The 18,414-nt window shown below is 37.3% G+C and overlaps 1 protein-coding gene across 1 annotated transcript in view; it reads right to left on the bottom strand.

The window, feature by feature from the left end:
- Window positions 1-18,414, bottom strand: part of SBF2 (SET binding factor 2) — a 217,886-nt gene that overhangs the window by 88,709 nt on the left and 110,763 nt on the right. The window contains exons 12-15 of the mRNA XM_009890946.1: window positions 17,864-17,962; window positions 11,904-12,108; window positions 9,557-9,666; window positions 7,928-8,077 (exon numbers count right to left, since the gene is read on the bottom strand). Of these exons, the coding sequence (XP_009889248.1) occupies window positions 7,928-8,077; window positions 9,557-9,666; window positions 11,904-12,108; window positions 17,864-17,962 (564 nt within the window). The remainder of the gene's footprint in view (window positions 1-7,927; window positions 8,078-9,556; window positions 9,667-11,903; window positions 12,109-17,863; window positions 17,963-18,414) is intronic.

Raw genomic sequence — 18,414 nt, 5'->3', positions numbered from 1 at the left:
TTGGTGCCTGGACACACATGCAGAACCAACCAGACACCTCTGTGAAGACCACGGCACAAACAAATCTCCCTAAGTGATACAAAAAGGAATGAATTGGACACTGCCACCTCCACAGGGAGAGTCTTGGCCCAGAGAAGAATGGCTACTGCTATGTCAAGGTGGTCACCTCCCTTGATACCTGCAGAGCGGTATCCAACAGTAATAAAGCTAAAAATCTGCAGTGTTGGTTTCATACATACATGGGCAATCCCGCAAAGAAAGAGACTGTATTTTCTGGATTTTGTAAAAAGATGCTTGTGAATGGATTTTTCTTGGACTGTGCAGCCATCCAATGAGATGGGATGAGTATTACAGTATCTTCCTCAGAGCAAAGAAAGGAAAAGTAAAAATAGATCAACAATACAATCTTTTACAGTACTTTAATTTCTTTCCTAGAGAAATTATGTGAGCACTAGCGATTCAGTCATGTGCAATGATGTCCACATCAGTGGACAAGGGAAGAGCTACAGATGTTGTCTATCTGGATTTCTCTAAGGCCTTTGACACAGTTCCCCACAACATCCTTTTCTCTAAAATGGAGAGATACAGATTTGATGGGTGGACTGACTGGTGGATGAGGAATCAGTTGAATGGTTGCACCCAGAGGGTAGTGGTCAATGGCTCAATGTCCAGATGGAGACAAGACAGTGACAAGTGCTGCCCCTCAGGGGTCCATATCGCAACCAGTACTGTTTAATACCTTCATCAATGACATAGACAGTGGGATCGAGTGCACCCTCAGCAAATTTGCAGATGACACCAAGATGAGTGGTGTGGTCAACATGCCTGATGGATGGGGTGCCATCCAGAGGGGCTTGGACAAGCTTGAGAAGTGGTCCCATGTAAACCTCTTGAGGTTCAACAAGGCCAAGTACAAGGTCCTGCACATGGGTCGGGGCAACCCCTGGTATCAATACTTAGGCTGAGAGATGAAGGGATTGAGAGCAGCCCTGAGAAGAAGGACTTGTGGGTACCCATGGATGAGATGCTGGACATGAACCGACAACACGCGCTCACATCCCAGAAGGCCAACTGTATCCCAGACAGCATCAAAAGAAGCGTGGCCAGCAGGTCAAGGGAGGTGATTCTTCCCCTCTACTGCGCTCTGATGAAGCTCCACCTGGGTACTGCATCCAGCTTTGGAGTCCGTAGCACAAGGACAGGGATCTGTTGGACAGGGTCCAGAAGAGAGCCACGAAAATGTTCACAGGAGTAGAACACCTATGAGGACACGTTGAGAGAGTTGAGGCTGTTCAGCCTGGAGAAGAGAAGGCCCCAGAGAGACCTCATTGCAGCCTTTCAGTACTTAAAGGGGGATTATGAGAAAAATGGGGACAAACCTTTTAGCAGGGCCTGTTGCAATAGGACAACGGGTAATGGTTTTAAACAAAAAGAGAGAAGATTTAGACTAGACATAAGGAAGAAATTCTTTACAATTAGGGCAGTGAAACACTAGAATGGGTTGCCCAGAGAGCTGGAATGTTTCCCATCCAAGTTCAGGTTGGATGGGGCTCTGAGCAACTCGCTCTAGTTGAAGATGTCCCTGCTCATCACAGGGGGGTTGGACTAGATCAACTTTAAAGGTCCTTTTCAACCCAAGCTACTCTATGATTCTATATTCTAGTATCTTACTATTTCTTGGGAAAACGACATCATCAGAAAATTCAGACATATCAGCTTCTTTTATTAAGTCCAGAAATTATAGGTGGACCCCTGAAAAGTCAGCAGGATGGAAAATCCATTATTTCTACTTTTGGGGTAATAAACATGGATCACAGAAACAATATGATGTGTCATTGTGACCAAAACAAAAAAAATCTGCAGTAAAATATGGAATTAAATCTGGAAGTTTCAAGTCCAAGCCTTAAACTGGAATCTCCTTTCTTTGACTTAACTAATACCATGACTACATCTAACAGGATGAAAAAGACCAAATTGTTAATAACTGATGAATAATAGAATTAAGTTTGGCCCTGTTAAACTCCCATGATTTCTCTTCATGATACATTTTCTATGTTTTAAAATACCTTAAAACATTTTCAAGTACTGCTGTTGTTCAAATATTACTTCTTAGAGTCTCTGCTTTCAGGAATGCAAGTCAAACTGAGTAACAAAAGACAGGCCATGAAATAAAAATGTGAAAGGAGAGAAACCTACTATAACCCTCTAAAATAAAGACATTTGGCAACGTATTTTTCAACATAAAATATGAGAAATGCTAGTTCATTTAACCTTTATATTGCCAAGAATTTCAATCATATGACACACACACGGCTGATTTTCTCTCAGGAGTAATAAAACCTTTCTTGCTATTGGACAGTATTCACAAACCTCTGGATTCTGATAACTGACTGACAATTTTTAAACTTTCTCTGATGGTAAATATAATACAAAAGTTATTTGCATAAGAAAATTAAATTTAATATTATTTATAGAATGCCATTGTTTTTAATTTTGTATATTAAAGTTTCTTTCACAACAGAGGGTATAGTAAGTGCTAGAAAGAGGCCCTTGTTACACCAAAGCAATCCAGAAGAGTCACAAGTTAAATTCTAGAGGCCAAATTAATCAATACCGTCTTTCATCTGCTTTTGGCCATTGTTGGAGAACAAATGCTGGCCCAGATGTACCTTTGTGGTAACCTAATACAGGTTAAATTTTTAATTTTGCCCTGGTTGCTACGAAGACTTCCTACAATTGTTTTTCATTCTGTATACTACAAGAATACTTTTGGAATACTCAGTATACTCTATTTGAAAGATAGACATCTGTTTATGGCCACTATGGAACACCCTAGTGATCTATTGGAAATTATCTAAAGCACTAAAATGATGAATAATTCATCAACTATTAAAGACATTCTCTCAGTTACACTGGTAGAACACGTGTATTCACACAGATGTGACACTGGAGCAAAACAAGGCCTAAACCAGCACTGTTGACTTTGTAGGTTGTCAGATAAAATCACATCATTAGAAGACCCCACCCCTTTGCTACACCTAAAGACCAGAATTTTGAAAGTATTTAACAGTTTTATGCACCTTATTCCCACCCTAACCACATTTAGATTAAGTACTCCAGATGCCTGGGGCACATACCTTCTCCAACTTGACCCACATTTGCCAAAGAAAAACATTAATGTGCAGTTAGGTAATATTACTGACCAACATCTTACAGAGGAAATATTCTATTACAGTATTGTAGTTTTGGAGTTTTTCTTTTTAAACAAAAAGTTTTATCTGTTCCAACTACCAAAGGAAACTAGTTCACAGTCCTGCACTATCTGAAGAGAACTTTTCCCCGGAAAAAAAATTGTTTTAGGAAGCCTTACTGTTACTGTTAAGTATTTTATGAAAATTTTGAATGGCTTTTTAATATAAAAATTGTTTCTGATTATCAAGTACTCTCCACCTACACAATGCAAGAAGTTACCATCTTCAGGCTTCTTTTTGCCTCTACTGAAGTTTTATCAAACTAAGTGCTACTAAGTTTCAAAATACAGAGTTCACTTGCTGCTCCCAGAGGAAAGTCAAAGACAACTGAGAATCTGGGTAAGTCATGTTGCTTGTAATAAATTAATGGAGCAGTATGCAAATTGAGCCTCGAGATAGTTTGTGCTTGTATTTCTTAACAAGTATTAAAAATACAATGTGTTGCTGGAAACATAATTACATAGAAGTGTTTCTCTGCTAAAAAATAGACTTTTTAGTTGCAAAAGGTTAAGTAGTCTTTTCTGAAATGTCAGAGAAAAGCATTCATTACAGAAAATTAAAGAGAAAAAAACCCTTTTAAAATAAGAATTTATGTGTAATTGCAAATTATTCTGAGGTAACCACAGCAGCAGGCAGCAAACACCACAGCAATAGTTTCTACAGAAATAATTTCACAATTTTCTCACTATAGTGCTATCTGTATGAATTAATTGTCAATCGATATATTAAGCTTTCACAACACTGCAGATGGGTTTTAACAGTAATTTAATTATATAACATATGGAACAGAATATAATGCTTCAGCTTTGCTACCACAGATATTAATCACTGCTGTAACACAGTCTGATATAAATGCTTATCAGAGTATATGATTTGCCAGGGGAAAAATTCGTACTTAGGGGATGACAATAAAGTTTTCAGCAAGTGGCCAATGACAACTCTTATAAGAGACAGACGCAAGTAACAGGGAATTTAATTGCCCTCATCAGAAGACATCTGCTTTAATCAATGAGCAATACAATTTCCGTGTCATTTTTATCTTCCTACTACTAAGAACGAACAGAAATACTTCCTTCATTTTCATTTCAGCAGCAGTAGATTGTCAATACTTCCCAGACACCAAAAGACACAGTAAAACATGTTTTTAACACTTCAGTGTTGACTTACTGAATCATGCCTTACCTTAACTGTATTTGTAAAGCCACCTAAAGTCTAACACATGCAGCTGCCTACCTGCTAAATAAGGCAGATTAATATGAAATTCTATTGTACTATTCCATAGCTCATAGGCCTATTAAAAATTTGTCCAGTACCTTCAAACTCTAAATATTCTAAAGAAGAATAGTTCAAAAGAATGCCGTTGTTGGACTGAGAGATTCAAGCTGACAGACACCAGAGATCTGGCAAGTCCAAATTTTGCCAACTCTAGAGAAATCAGAAAATACCACCCTCTTTTCCTCCTAATTGCAAAAAGGATAGAGATCAGATACTGGGGCAAACAGCCTACGTAATTTTTCATAGAAATAAAACAGCTCTTAACTTGAAGCAATGGTATGAATATTTTGTTCCTCTTCCTTAATCTATCTTCAAGCACTGTGTGGTAGCAGGCACGTCACACCAGATATAATGAGACCAGCAACAAGATACATGGCGGGATTATTACTAGCATTTTGTTAACGTACCGCTCTTTATCCACAAAACGAGTATACAGGAGCTCTGAAATAGCATCTGACCTTTATTTTTATGGACTCCAGTAAAACAAGAGAATACGTTCTATTAGAAGAAAAAACCTGACAATAAACAACCAGGAAAATCTTGAATAGTAACGGAGGGATCTGCAATAAACTTGCAGGACGCAATCTTCTTGGATTTGTAATATGTGGCACTGTTCCCAGTAAGACAAAGAATTCAGTACATGCCAATAACAGAGTTTCTTGTTCAAAAGACACTTTCAGAAACGGCCAACCTGTACCTCTTGAAATACACGTGGTTTGCAACAATTCACATTATCAGCAGCAGAGGTTTGGTGGCTGGGGAGCATCAGATTTTCTATCTGCATGAGCAAGTGAGCCATCAGAGACCGGTATTTCCCAGACAAAACCATCAGGCTGGGGCTTGCAGTTACACACATCCCAGCTCAACCCAGCGTGAAAAGCAGAGGGCCAGGGCTCTGCCCAACCTACTGACTATGCCCAGGGCCTGTGGCCCTTCTCAGCTTTTGTATCAGCTGCTAGGTGCCTCCTGGCCACAGCAACATTTGTGTTTGTATCTTACAGAAGCCAATGGGAACGTGCAATAACCTTAACAGAAAAATCTGTGACAAGATGTTTGGTGCTATGACTAAGATAGTTTCTACAGCTCCAAGAGTTCGGTGAGGCCTTAAAGCAATACTGCAATCTAACTCACCCCCCAAAATTCCATCATAATTAATGTGGTATTTCCCTAAAGCCTGAATACATCTACAGTTAAGACCACATTTCTTAAATTATATTTTTGTATGTTTTTAACAGACACTGTTTAAATTACTTAGTCTTATGACACGCAGCTAACAGAATTCATGTCTCTACAGCAAAATGCTGACTTGCCAAGTCCCACTGCAGCAAGGGCAAACTTGAGTACGTTCTTGATAATGTTTTTTTTCTTGAGCTGATACAGGAAAGCTCCAATTCACACATTGTTCCAAATAATACAGTTGAACAAAGTGCATAGAAAATTATAAATCACGCTTTTATCTTAATAAATAATTTCATATGTCATAAAAGTGGACGTACTAAACACTTGCTTCTAACTAGCTGCCCAGTGTCTGGAGTTCAGATGTTTTCATATTGGCCAAGCTTACTCCTGAGAAATGGAAATTTCCATTTCATGTTTTCAAAGATATGAAAATACTATTGGGGGGAAAAAAGAGCATTAAAAACTGTGCCTCATTACTTGATCTGTTTCCTCTGTATGAATTGAGTTATATTTGCTCACTTTATTGAGAAATAAAAACATTCTATTTTAACTTCAATAAGACTTCAGACACATTAATTTCTATAAAGGTCCTTCTTGTCTCTTTAAATCACTGGGAAGAAAAATAACATTTTTATCCCGGAGAAAGATGGGATTTTATTGCTTTTTAAAAGGTGATGTCAGTATTTCTTTTCTCAGCAAAGGAAATTTCCTCAACTCCCCCTTTTCTTCTGCCATCTGTTTTGTACTAAGGTACAGCAAATAAAGGGGATTTGTATTTCATTCCTATTGTCTAAAAAATCTCGATTTTTTTATCCCAGGAACAATCAAAAAAGTAGAAGCAAAATCTGTGGCACATCTAGACAATTCCATTTTCTGGTTTGAAAGAAAATTTCTAACTCTGGAATACACAGCAGGTGCAGTATTCCATTGGTCACAATTTGGGCAGAGTTTCACAGATAACTTCAATTTTTCTTCCAACTCTGAGGCTAAACTTAGATCTTGGAAAAGGCCAATGCCTGTGCCAAAAAAGCACACTCTGGTACATGCTATGCAATTTTAGCCAGTTGACTTCAGTTTTCGTCTGCTAGCTGTAGGTAATTTTACTCCAAAGACCACTGCTTAGGCAAAGTTGAATTTTGTTCCAAACAGTAGAAAAATATCTACTGTGAACAAAGAAAAACTATACCAGACAACAAAACTTACATTTGATGGTGACCTGAGGTAGCATTTGCTCGGTCAATGTTAATTTATTTCTCTACTTAAGTTAGAACTGTATTTAGCACTCACTTTTTAAAAAATATGGGTCAAACCGCTGCAAAATAATTTCAATGGGCTTTAGGTTAAAGGAGAATGGAGTAAAAACACCAATGTCTCAATCAAATCCCTAATTTGATAGAATAACTTAGAGGCCACAAAAGGCAAATTATAAACAAATGTAATCACATTGCAAATTAAAAAACATACTACTACGTTCTCAGATAGCAGACAAAAAACACTGATGTCTATGAAATATTTCTGCCAATGAATTGCCAACAAGTAAATCTAAAACAGAACAATCATTCAAGTGAAAGTCAAAAGAAGTCATCCACATATTTTACTCTCATAGCTGCCACCATATGTTAATGTTTATTCAGCACAAAATTATTTAACTTAACAGTAGAATAACTTAGTAGATGAACTGCAAACACTTTCAGTGAGTCTCTGACCAACTAAGATGTCACGGTGACAGGCAGAACTACCACCATAAACCACGGAAGCAGAAAGTACGCTTTCTTCTTGAAGTATGTTTGCACTTGTGATGATAAAGAGGACAAATGTGTTTTTTTTAACTGAGCAGTAGGTAATATGCATTTTAGGAGCTCAGAGTTGAAAATTATCAGGCAAAGCTAATACCCACTCATTAAAAAAAGTACTGAAAGCCATTGAGATAGATCATTTCAATACTTACCAGAACTAAATTATATCTAATTTATTAATAATGGGAACAGTTTTCATTCTGTTTTTCATATCAGGCAGATCTGTATAGACCTGAGCGTTTTGGCCTTTACCCTTTCAACAACAAAAGATCTTAAATCCACTGTCAAGTAGTATCTGCTACAACACTGTAGTACATGGTCGTATAATTTAATTACTTTGCTTCTCCGCATCACTCTAAACAATTTTTTGCTTATCATAATAACAAAACGAAGACAACCACAGAACAAAACCTTCACATACTGTACCTGCAAAGCACAGTTCATCATTCGCACAATGTAGTCAAACTGCTGATGGTCCAGGATTGCTCGATTTTGTTTAACGTGCAGGCCCAATTCCTGTGTCAGGCAGTGCCGAGCTGCCTTTCCTTTTAGGGCTCTCAGAGCTGCAGGCAGGGTCTGGAGACAAGAAAATCTAACTTTATGAAAATGAAATTAAATGGTACTATTCATACTGAATATCATTCATTTGTTATTAAGAAACTGCAAGTGGCAGTATAGCAAAGAATAATTTTGGAAATGACTCATTAGCTTGAATACCAAACTTTTACATGAGGGTTGGTTCAGCTTGAGTCATAGAGTATTACATTTTTCCCATTTATTTTTTTTTCAAATGCATTAAACAGCCTTTCTCACCTACATCTGTAAATAGAAATGATCGAATACAGACAGGCATTGAATGGATGTGAAATCAGAAATGGATTATTGTGCATGAAAGCAAGTGCTCTATTCTGTACCAGCTAGGCCAGGTCTCGAGTTAGCTTATCAAGGCCAACCAGAATGTTTTTTGATAAGCAGTGAATGACAAATGGCTTTAGAAGTGGCATACCTCTCATAGCAATGAGGCCACAAGACTGTTATGCAGTTTACCCTAAAACAGTGCCAATATAATATTTATGCCTATGTTTTAAAGATGCAGCAAGTGCTACATCAGTGATTATCAACTGTGGCCCTTCAGACTAGATTTAATGGGTGGTAAAAGATAAATAAGAAAAGGCAGCCTATTGTCCAAGGAAAAATTTACCATGCAGGGGGACAAAAAACTACTGAAATTTTCCAAATGCCTGTAAGCTGAAAGAGGTGAAAAACTATCTGTTTTTAACCTGCATGTTACACATGCATCAAAACTCTTTAAAAAGAGCTACACATTTTATTAGGATTTTTCTCATATGCATTTCCATAAAATAACTTGTAAATCAAGAAATTCTCATTTTCTACCGTGGGCTGCACAGCCTCAGAGATATACAGGTGATACTTCTCTGAGAAATCAAAAAAATTCTTAAAATAATTTGACGGTCATTTTTATATGTAGAATTAGATTTGAGAGTAAGTTTGAGTGATTGTTCCAGAATTAATAATTGAAAACTCTATGGATAGAATCTACAAAACCTGGCAACTTCTTCATTTGAAAAAATGAATGTCAAGGACGACAACTCACTAGTACATTTTAGTGAAGACAGACATGCCAAATATTTACATTCATCTCTGAGTTCTATCAAATTACTGATTTTTAAAACCAGGAAAATTTACTGTACTGAAAATTTCAAAAGAGCTGATTTACTGTACTGAAAAATTCAAAACTGCTAGACCAATATATAACCCTTTCTAAAAAAACTATGCAGACAATACTATTTATAATGGCAATCTAAGTTAGCAAAAAGGGCATCAACACACCCATGCAGTATTACAAACCGGTTTTCAAATCCATTAGCTTCATATTACACACAGTATTGCATTTAGGTGATTAGTTTTATTGCTTACTTTCTTCATTTAAATGGTTAAAATAATCATTAGTATTTGAAACAAGCCTTCAAAATGTACTTTGCTCATTAGCAGAACAGAGTCTTATTTGGGAAAGTTAAAAATTAATTTTATTACCTTTTCAGTCTCCAAAAATTTGTTTTCAAAAATGAACGAGATGCAGTTTCTAACAACTTCCAGCCTTTGTGCACTGTTGAAAACTGTGCTTCCTTTTTCCATTATGGAAACTAACAAAGAAAAAGAAGAATATACATCTGTGAAATGTCTTCTGCAAGAGCCACAAAGAATATCAGAAAGTTCCTTACAAAAGAAAAAGAAAAATTTAACATGCTCTCCATTTTGTTCTGTTAAGCAAATACCATTAGTAGGTGTATACAGATGGGAACGTAAGATCCTAAACCTTTGGTTTTCCTATACTATCTGAAGAAGAGAGTGCTCTGAATTTTAACTAGAGCAGTTGATTCTCTTTACTGTTTGCTCTATGTCTCATACAGGCAGAAAGAGATTCTAACATACTAATGAAATGTATTAATAAGTACAAATTAATAACAAAAAAAAGCAAGTTTCTGTATGTGTTCTGCAGTGAACTATGTAGCCTTGCATATTTTGTAGCAGCAGATAACATTATTCCCCAAAAAATTCATTGGCCATGCCAATTCCCAAACCAGACAAACCCGTTCTCTTATCTAGATGCCAATTTGCTGAGATCTAAAGATTATTTTCTTAATGCGGTGTTTTCACTCTGAATTTTCAAGAAAATTCAGAATGGAAGAACTAACAGTCTCTTTTTCTCTTTATTGTCAAGTAAATAGAATACAAATGCTCCTAATATCCAAGGATTTTGACACATAGGGAGTAAAAGTGTGAAATCTGTTCCTTGGAAAAAACCCACAACCAACTTTGACATAAAAATTAACTTATTAAGAAAGAAAACCTTCTCTTGCATCTAGCCTTTTAAAGAAAGACAAGAGAAAACAAGCACATACTCTTTAAATCTTCTGTAAGTGACAGATTCGACAACATAGTCAACAGCAAGGGCAGGTGAATAGAGTTTATCTTCTTACATAAACCCAAAGAGAAACAGGCCTGGAAGGGGCCTCAAGAGGCCATCTAGTTCATCCTGCTGTCCCTAGGCAGGACCAACTGTATTTATGTTATTTCTCATGTTTGTCTAATATGTTCCCAAAGTTCTGTGATAACAGACTCCATGGCTTCACAAGAAACCCATTCAACTGCCTTACAATCCTCATTTTACCAAGTTTTTCCTGACAAATAACTCTAGTTTTGTGCTGCAATTAAACCCATTATTTCTTATCACTCCAGATTATTCCCTTTCTTTTTTTAACAGCCTCGTATGTAATTGAAGACTGCTATTATGTGTTCCCTTAGTCTTCTATTTTTCAGTCTAAACAACTCTCCATCTTTCCTTGTAGGTCACATTCTCCAGACCACTGGTCATTCTTGTTGCTTTCTTCTGGACTCCCTCCAAAAGAACCAAAAACAGAGACAGTCTTCCAGTGTCCAAAAATGGATACAAACAGTCCAGCTGAGGTCCTACTGGGTACAACAAAAGGATTTCTCCATGGAGTTCACTGACTGTACTCCTGTTTATACATCCTACTAAAATGTTTGTCTTTTTTGCAATAGCTTGATATAGTTGGGTCATGTTAGCCCTAAGATCATTATAATCCCCAAATTAATTTCTGAAGAGCTGTTGCCTAGTCAGCTGATCACGCCTATGCAAGTGCAATACCTTATTTGAAGAAAAACAGCAGAGAACAATTCAACAGAGCCCAGATCTCTAATTTTTGAAGATTGATTTGAAATCTAATCCCACCCTTACAAAGTTTTGCGAGCTCTGCCAGCTTCGTGTGTCCTGCAAGTTTACTAAACATACTTGTTTACGCCATCATTCACACTAATGAATATGACTAATGGAATTTTTCTGGCATTAAAATGAAATTGACAGGCCTACAATGTCTACATCTGTTCTTTATACTTAAATATAGGTATACTTATTTTGAGACAGATGTTCTGTTTGTTCCTTGCCTTTTTCCAGTAATTTAAATGTCTTCCACTAGTGTGAAAGGAGAAACCCTAACAGTTCAAAGCTTGGTTCAGCCAGTCCTGCAAGTAACCGACAGTGATACTCATCAGACCTAGGTGAATACACAATATCTAATTTAATAGTTCAATCTAACTCAGATCAAATCCTTTTTTGTTATTTGTAATTATGCCACTCACACTCTGGATGTTTCACTTCTTAGTACAGGTCGATGCAAAAGGACTTTTAAAATTGCAGAGGCAAACAGGGAAGTCTATGTACTAAAGTTTACTACCACTATTTACTAAAAATACTGTGTTAACACCAATTTGGGAGCAACACATTGCAGCCATGCTAATTATATATTCAACTCACAAGACAGAATGACAAATAAGTAAATTGGAGAACACGTAAACATACCAACAGGGGGACCCGCTGGAACAACGCACTTCTTGTCCCCACGGGTGGCAGGGGGGGCACCCTGACTCCTTGCGAGGCCTTCCTGGAGGAGCTCCTGCACTCGGCACTCATTGATCCGGGGGAAAGGGAGGATGTGAACCCGCAAGTGGGAGCCCTCCGTGGGCCGTGGCACTTTCTGGAATGCTATGTGGGGATTTGGGTTCTCCTGCAAGTCAGAAGCAAAAGGTTACACACAAATGTGTTACATACTGTTTGCATCTGTCTCATCCAATTTTATTGTTGTTTTGTGTATCCATCATACCTGAAAGATTAAGAAGCCAAGTATCTAATGCAGCTGACTAATATCATGTTTCATATTCATATCACCCTTGATTTATTATCTGTAATACCTCCAACTTTGTAAAAAGCTTTTATAAAATTATTTCCGTCAACATGCAAAATTCAAAAAGAAAGAGAGCAAAAGAAAATCACTGCTTAACTTTGGTTGATTTTACACTGCTTAATAAATACTTAGGACTTGAATAGAGCTTAGTTTGACAATCAACCTCTTCGTTAGAGAGACGGTTGAAGAATATTAAAACATACAATCTCTTCACCAAGTACTGAGAAATATTCTCATCTTGATCAGGACTATGAAGCGGAAAATCATTTTTGTACTGCGTTGTATCAAACTATGACTGTCCCTCACTAGGGACCAATTTTGTATCTTCTTTATGTCCCACAAAAATACGTCACCCAGCTCACTGTTCGCGCTTAAAAAAAGGAAAGAAGTTAGTATAGGTGATCAAAGAGAGTAAATGATGGGTCAAAACTACAAGGAAAGTAAAAAGAAGCTGTCACATCAGATTTTGGGGTGTTCTCAAAGAACAGATGTTTGCCTACATGATTTTTTACTCACTCTTTTACAGTCTTTGTTTTGTTTTTCTTTAACAGAAAATGTAATAAGCAGCGACAAAGAAAGCTTTTATACTTGCTTTTGGATTTTCTTGCAGAGGTCTTCAGAATTAAAAAATTAACAAAAATTACGTTCACATTGCAGAACATTGATGTATTTGTTTAACCAAAATATTTGCTGCAGCTGCTACTATGTAATTACTATATTTGTCTTGATCCTGACATTATCATGCAATACTGAAGACATTAGCAAAACACACCCTCTACCCTACAACAGAGATGTAACTCTGTGTGGGGTATTTGAAGACTTGCTCTATGTAGCTAAGCTCTGTTGGCATTTGTCAATACCAGAAGCAGTATCAGTGCAATATGTGTTCCTGTACGTCCACATGCATGTTCTGCCTCTGGTGTTCAGCAACTGGAAAGACCATGTACATCCACTAAGTTTCACTCAACTGCCTCCACATTGATTTGAGCTTGTTTAAAACACACTTTCCAGAAAGATATCCTGAAGAGAGCAAGATATGAAAATTCACCATTTCTTTCAATTTTTTCCCTCAAGTCATTGATAATCTTTCCTGTTTGGTTTTTTTTTTCCTGACTTCAGGTTGTACTTTTTCCAAAACACAGCTGAGATCTACATGTTCCATGAGGATTCTACCACCATTCACCGGATCACATCTCACATCTTGAGGAGTGTAACGATCAATCAAATAAAACAGGCTATTTTCAACTCTTCATTCATATACAAGGGGTTATCATTAATCATGTTTGAATTTACTGTTATCCAGTGAATCCTCTGTGCTGCTACTTCTTACTGACTACGTACCCCTGCCAAAGTGGGCTACTCAATCAATTAGGTTTCTGTTGTACAAGCACAACCAGCTTGCAATAAAACTTTTAAACAGGAGCTAGCTTAATACTTTCATTTATGGAAGTAAAAGGCAACAAGGAGATCAAATGCATCAACTTGAGAAACAGCAGTCAAAACAAGCCAGCTACTTAGCCATACAAATTCTTTGCAGAGGAATGTTTAATGAAACAAGCAAAAAATCTAGCTAGGGGGATAAGAGCAGCAGATGCCAGAAGCAGCAAGGCAGGGCAAGGGAACATAGTCTCAGCAGGGGCTAACAGATGATATATAACAGAAAAAGCCAGAAAGGGAGAATAACTATTCCACATTCTATTTCATGGAGAAAAGAGATACAGAGAAAAGATACAGAAAGAGTTACTTTAATCTTGGCCATCACAAACCTAATCTCAGCTGCATATGCTATTAGGAATGTAGGTCTAATGTCTTCAACTACTGAAGCAGTACATGCCAAAAACTTATCTAGATTTTCCACTTGTACCAGCTAGACTAATACAAACACTATCTCTCCCTAACAATCCTTGTTTCTCATATGCATCTAGACTGTCACAGCTACAATATGATGACTATTTAAACTGTGGAACAAGATGTCAAAATATGTCATGCAGCGAGTTTAAAATGAGGCAGCTCTAGGCATAACTTACAGAAGCAATGTTACTCACCACAGTCCTTTATTCAAAGACAGCTCTATACACAGCTACTAAAAATCTGGCTTTTAAATACACTAAGTCATTGACCTAGTGGTAATGAAATAGCAGGTCAATCACAATAGTATAAATAAATTGCATCATAACAAAAGACTAAAATAAATTACTTTTGACACCGATTTTAAGAGATAATGTAAGTGGAAAGTTGCACATACACACATTCGCTTATGCTTTATAGGCTCTTTCATTTTAAAAGGGATCTATATCCACTAGAAAACAAATACAAATGTGCACCATCTCTGTTGGAGTAATTTAGTATCATAATACTGATGTGACGTGATGATTGGAGGCCACCTTGGGCATAGCGATCACGAAATGATAAGTTTTTGATTCTTGGAGAAGTAAGGAGGGGGATTAGCAGAATGAGTTTATGACCTTTGGAAGAAGGGGCAGGCAACTCAGGAGGACTACAAGGAGGTCATGAAGTTATGCAGGGAAGAAATTAGAAGGGCCAAAGCCCAACCGGAACTTAATCTGGCCAATGCTGTAAAAGACAATAAAAAACGTTTCTATAAATAATTAGCAACAAAAGAAGGGCTCCATCCTTTATTGGGTGGCCAGTCAGAAGTGGTGTTCCCCAGGGCTCAGTATTTGGGTTGGTTCTGCTTAATATCTTTATCAATGATCTGGACAAGGTGATCAAGTGCACTCTCAGTAAGTTTGCGGATGACACCAAGTTGGGCAGGAGTGTTGACAAGCTTGAGGGTAGGATGCCTTTACAGAGGGATCTGGACAGGCTGGATCAATGGACCGAGGCCAACAGTATAAGGTTCAACAAGTGCAAGTGCTGAGTCCTGCACTTGGGTCAATAACTCCATGCAATGCTACAGGCTTGGGGAAGAGTGGCTGGAAAGATGCCCAGCAGAAAAGGACCTGGGCATGTTAGTTGACAGCTGAATATGAGCCACCAGTGTGCCCAGGTGGCTAAGAAGGCCAACAGCAACCTGGCCTGTATCAGGAATAGTGTAACCAGCAGGACCATGGAAGTGATCATCCCCCTGTACTCAGCACTGGTGAGGTCGCGCCTCGAATACTGTGTTCAGTTTTGGGCCCCTCACTACAAGGAAGACATTGAGGTGCTGGAGTGTGTCCAGAGAAGGGGAATAAAGCTGGTGAGGGGTCTGGAGAACAAGTCTTATGAGGAGCAGCTGAGGGAACTGGGGTTGTATAGTCTGGAAGCAGGTTGTAGCAAGGTGGGGGCTGGTCTCTTCTCCCAAGTAACAGGCAACAGGCCAAGAGGAAACGGCCTCAAGTTGCACCAGGGGCGGTTGAGATAGGACATTAAGAAAACCTTCTTCACCAAAAGGGTTATCAAGCATTGGAACAGGCTGCCCAGGGAAGTGGTAGAGTCACCATCCCTGGAGGTACTTAAAAGACATGTAGATGTGGTGCTTAAGGACATGTCTTAGTGGTAACACTTGGCAGTGTTAGGTTTACAGTTGGACTCGATGACTTAAGGGTCTTTTCCAACCTAAATGATTCTATGATTCTGTGAATCGATGATAATAACAATTATACTGTTTGCAGCTATTTCCCATGTTTATAGGATAGTACCACAATAACCATATGCTTATAACATTACAGCCTGAGCTCTTGGAGAAATGAAAACTTATAAAAGACAGATTGATTTTAAAGAAATTTTAGGGCAATCCCTCCTCATTTTTTCTGCTATATCTTCCCCAAGTTTGAATTCACTCATCTCTGCCCTCTGATCAAAAAGAACCAGACTAGTTTACTTTAATATTTCCCATTGACTTTCTAATGAAATAACCATTCTGAACGTCACAGAACTGTCAACTAATATGCCTTCTGACAGGGTTAACCTGAAAGAGCTGAATTCAGAAAATGCACGTTATGTATAGCACCACTATTAAATTAGTATAAATGAATTTAATATTTATTCAGAAGGTTTTATTTCCAGTAACTTCATTTTAGATCAAAATAGAAGATAATTCCATCAGTACTTATCATTAAGAAAATGCTATAGGATGAGAGGTATACCGTGGAATAAATAATATTTTATTACAGATCAAATGTCATAGATGAAATGAATCTATGCAAGAAATATTCTGATGTATGATGTTTCTCTTCATTTTCTACAACGTACATTCTCTTATCTTAAGTCTGAAGTGTCAGTGTATGGACATCAGTGTTAAGATACTCCAGTAAGTATGCTACACCACATATGGACGAGACACCACTTCATACACATTTTTAAATGCGAAATGGTTTTAGTCCGCAAAGATGTATTTGCCCTCTAATGTCTACTATCAACAAAGTAGATTAAAATATGTATCAATTCTTTCTTATAAAACAGGTGTAACAGTTATTTAGCAATTTCAGAGGACAAGAGGGATGGAGCAAGTGAGTGAATGAGTGTGTCTGAAGATAGACAAACAAATTCTGTAACAAAGGACAATATTAAAGCCAGACTAATCTCATTTCACACACCTTACTATTCACACATTCCATTTACTTGAAATACATAGATGTATTTTTCCGTCCAAAATCTACTGACAAAAAAGATTGCTGAATGCACTGGTTGTAAAGTTTGGGATTTCCTATGGAAAAGATACTAATTTTACCCCAAACAAAGACTGCATTGACACTCACAAAATGCCTAAAGGCAATTCATTTTCGAAAAAAAGACACCCACAATCCAACCTCTTCCCCCCGCCCCAAACACTCCAGAATTTAGCAGTACTTGGTAATTCTTGTGGTTTTTTTTATAGAAGAACAGATGCAAGTCATAGTTTTGGAAAAGTGGGATATAGAAAAGAAAGGGCAATAAAGGGCAACTGACCGCATAATAGATATTGCTCTGTGGAGTCTGAACGACGACAGGAAGTGTGAGGGGAGGGGAGATTAGCTGATAAGAAATAAACAACAACAAAAAAAAACCCAGTAATGGAATGGTAAGAGATTTTACAAAAGCACCATGTAACATAAAGGCATGATAGGAAGGCAAAAATGAAACTGGAAATTGTATTCTAGGAAACCTGAAAAGTCCAAGAAACAGGCTGTAAGGAATGAAATAGTGCTTGCTGAGCATACAAACCATGGGGACTGGGTTGCACAGCAGGAAAGATCTGCTGAAAGTATACATTATGCCAAATTGGATGTACAGTTTTCATATGCAAAAGTGTTGAGAGGCAAGAAAAGAGATGTATTTGGCATAGACGGATTGCAGCAGAGAAAATAACAGTTTATATACATTATGTGAATATACACTAAGAAAATAGAATGCTAAGTGGCAGTAGCTACACATAAATCCATATTAGCATTAATAAATCAATATTACCATACTGAACTTCCTTCACTTATACAAAATTGGTGACATTTAGAGTTCCAAAGTCTTTTGTCATAATGCAGATGATAACTATCACAAGTAGTCGTTTCCATTTTCAGATGCTGGATCAAACTCCGAAATAAGAAATTTCAATGTTACTATCTCAACTGTAAAAGTGCAGCAGGTAGAGTAAACTTACATTTTTGAAGAGCTGTTCTGCAAGTTCTCTAACGTGTTTTATCATTTTTGGCGGATTACCTTCCTCAGCTTTAATTCTTTCGACTTCAAAGGCTACCAACTTTAAAACAGAAAAACAAAAGTTGATAATTCAACTAAAAATAATTTCTTTCCTATTGAAGTTATGAAATGTTAACTTTAAATTGAAACTGAGCACAGAAAACTTAACACCGAAAAATGTGCAATGTCACGTTGCTCTGGAACATGAGACATTTTCACTTTCTTATAGAGCTTCTGCTACCAGATTTTATAGTCCTACCTAACACAGAAGTCCTACATACCTAAAGCATTCCTTTAACATTTCTAATACCACAATCCATATTTCTCATCTATACTACTACTATGCAGAATTAATACCAAACTCTATTTGTACTCTACATTAAAATAAAAGCCAGCGCAGTACAAATATGGCATTACTTTTTAAAGAAAAAAAAAATGTTTGTCCCAGTTTATATTGTTGGGTATGCATTTAATTTAATATTTCTCAACTACTTTTTCAATGTTTCTAAGACT

The sequence above is a fragment of the Charadrius vociferus genome, unplaced genomic scaffold, assembly GCF_000708025.1.
Source record: "Charadrius vociferus isolate BGI_N301 unplaced genomic scaffold, ASM70802v2 scaffold248, whole genome shotgun sequence".
NCBI classification, from domain to species: Eukaryota; Metazoa; Chordata; class Aves; order Charadriiformes; family Charadriidae; genus Charadrius; species Charadrius vociferus.
Note: the sequence above shows the minus strand (reverse complement) of the source record. Positions and strands in the feature narration are given on the sequence as shown.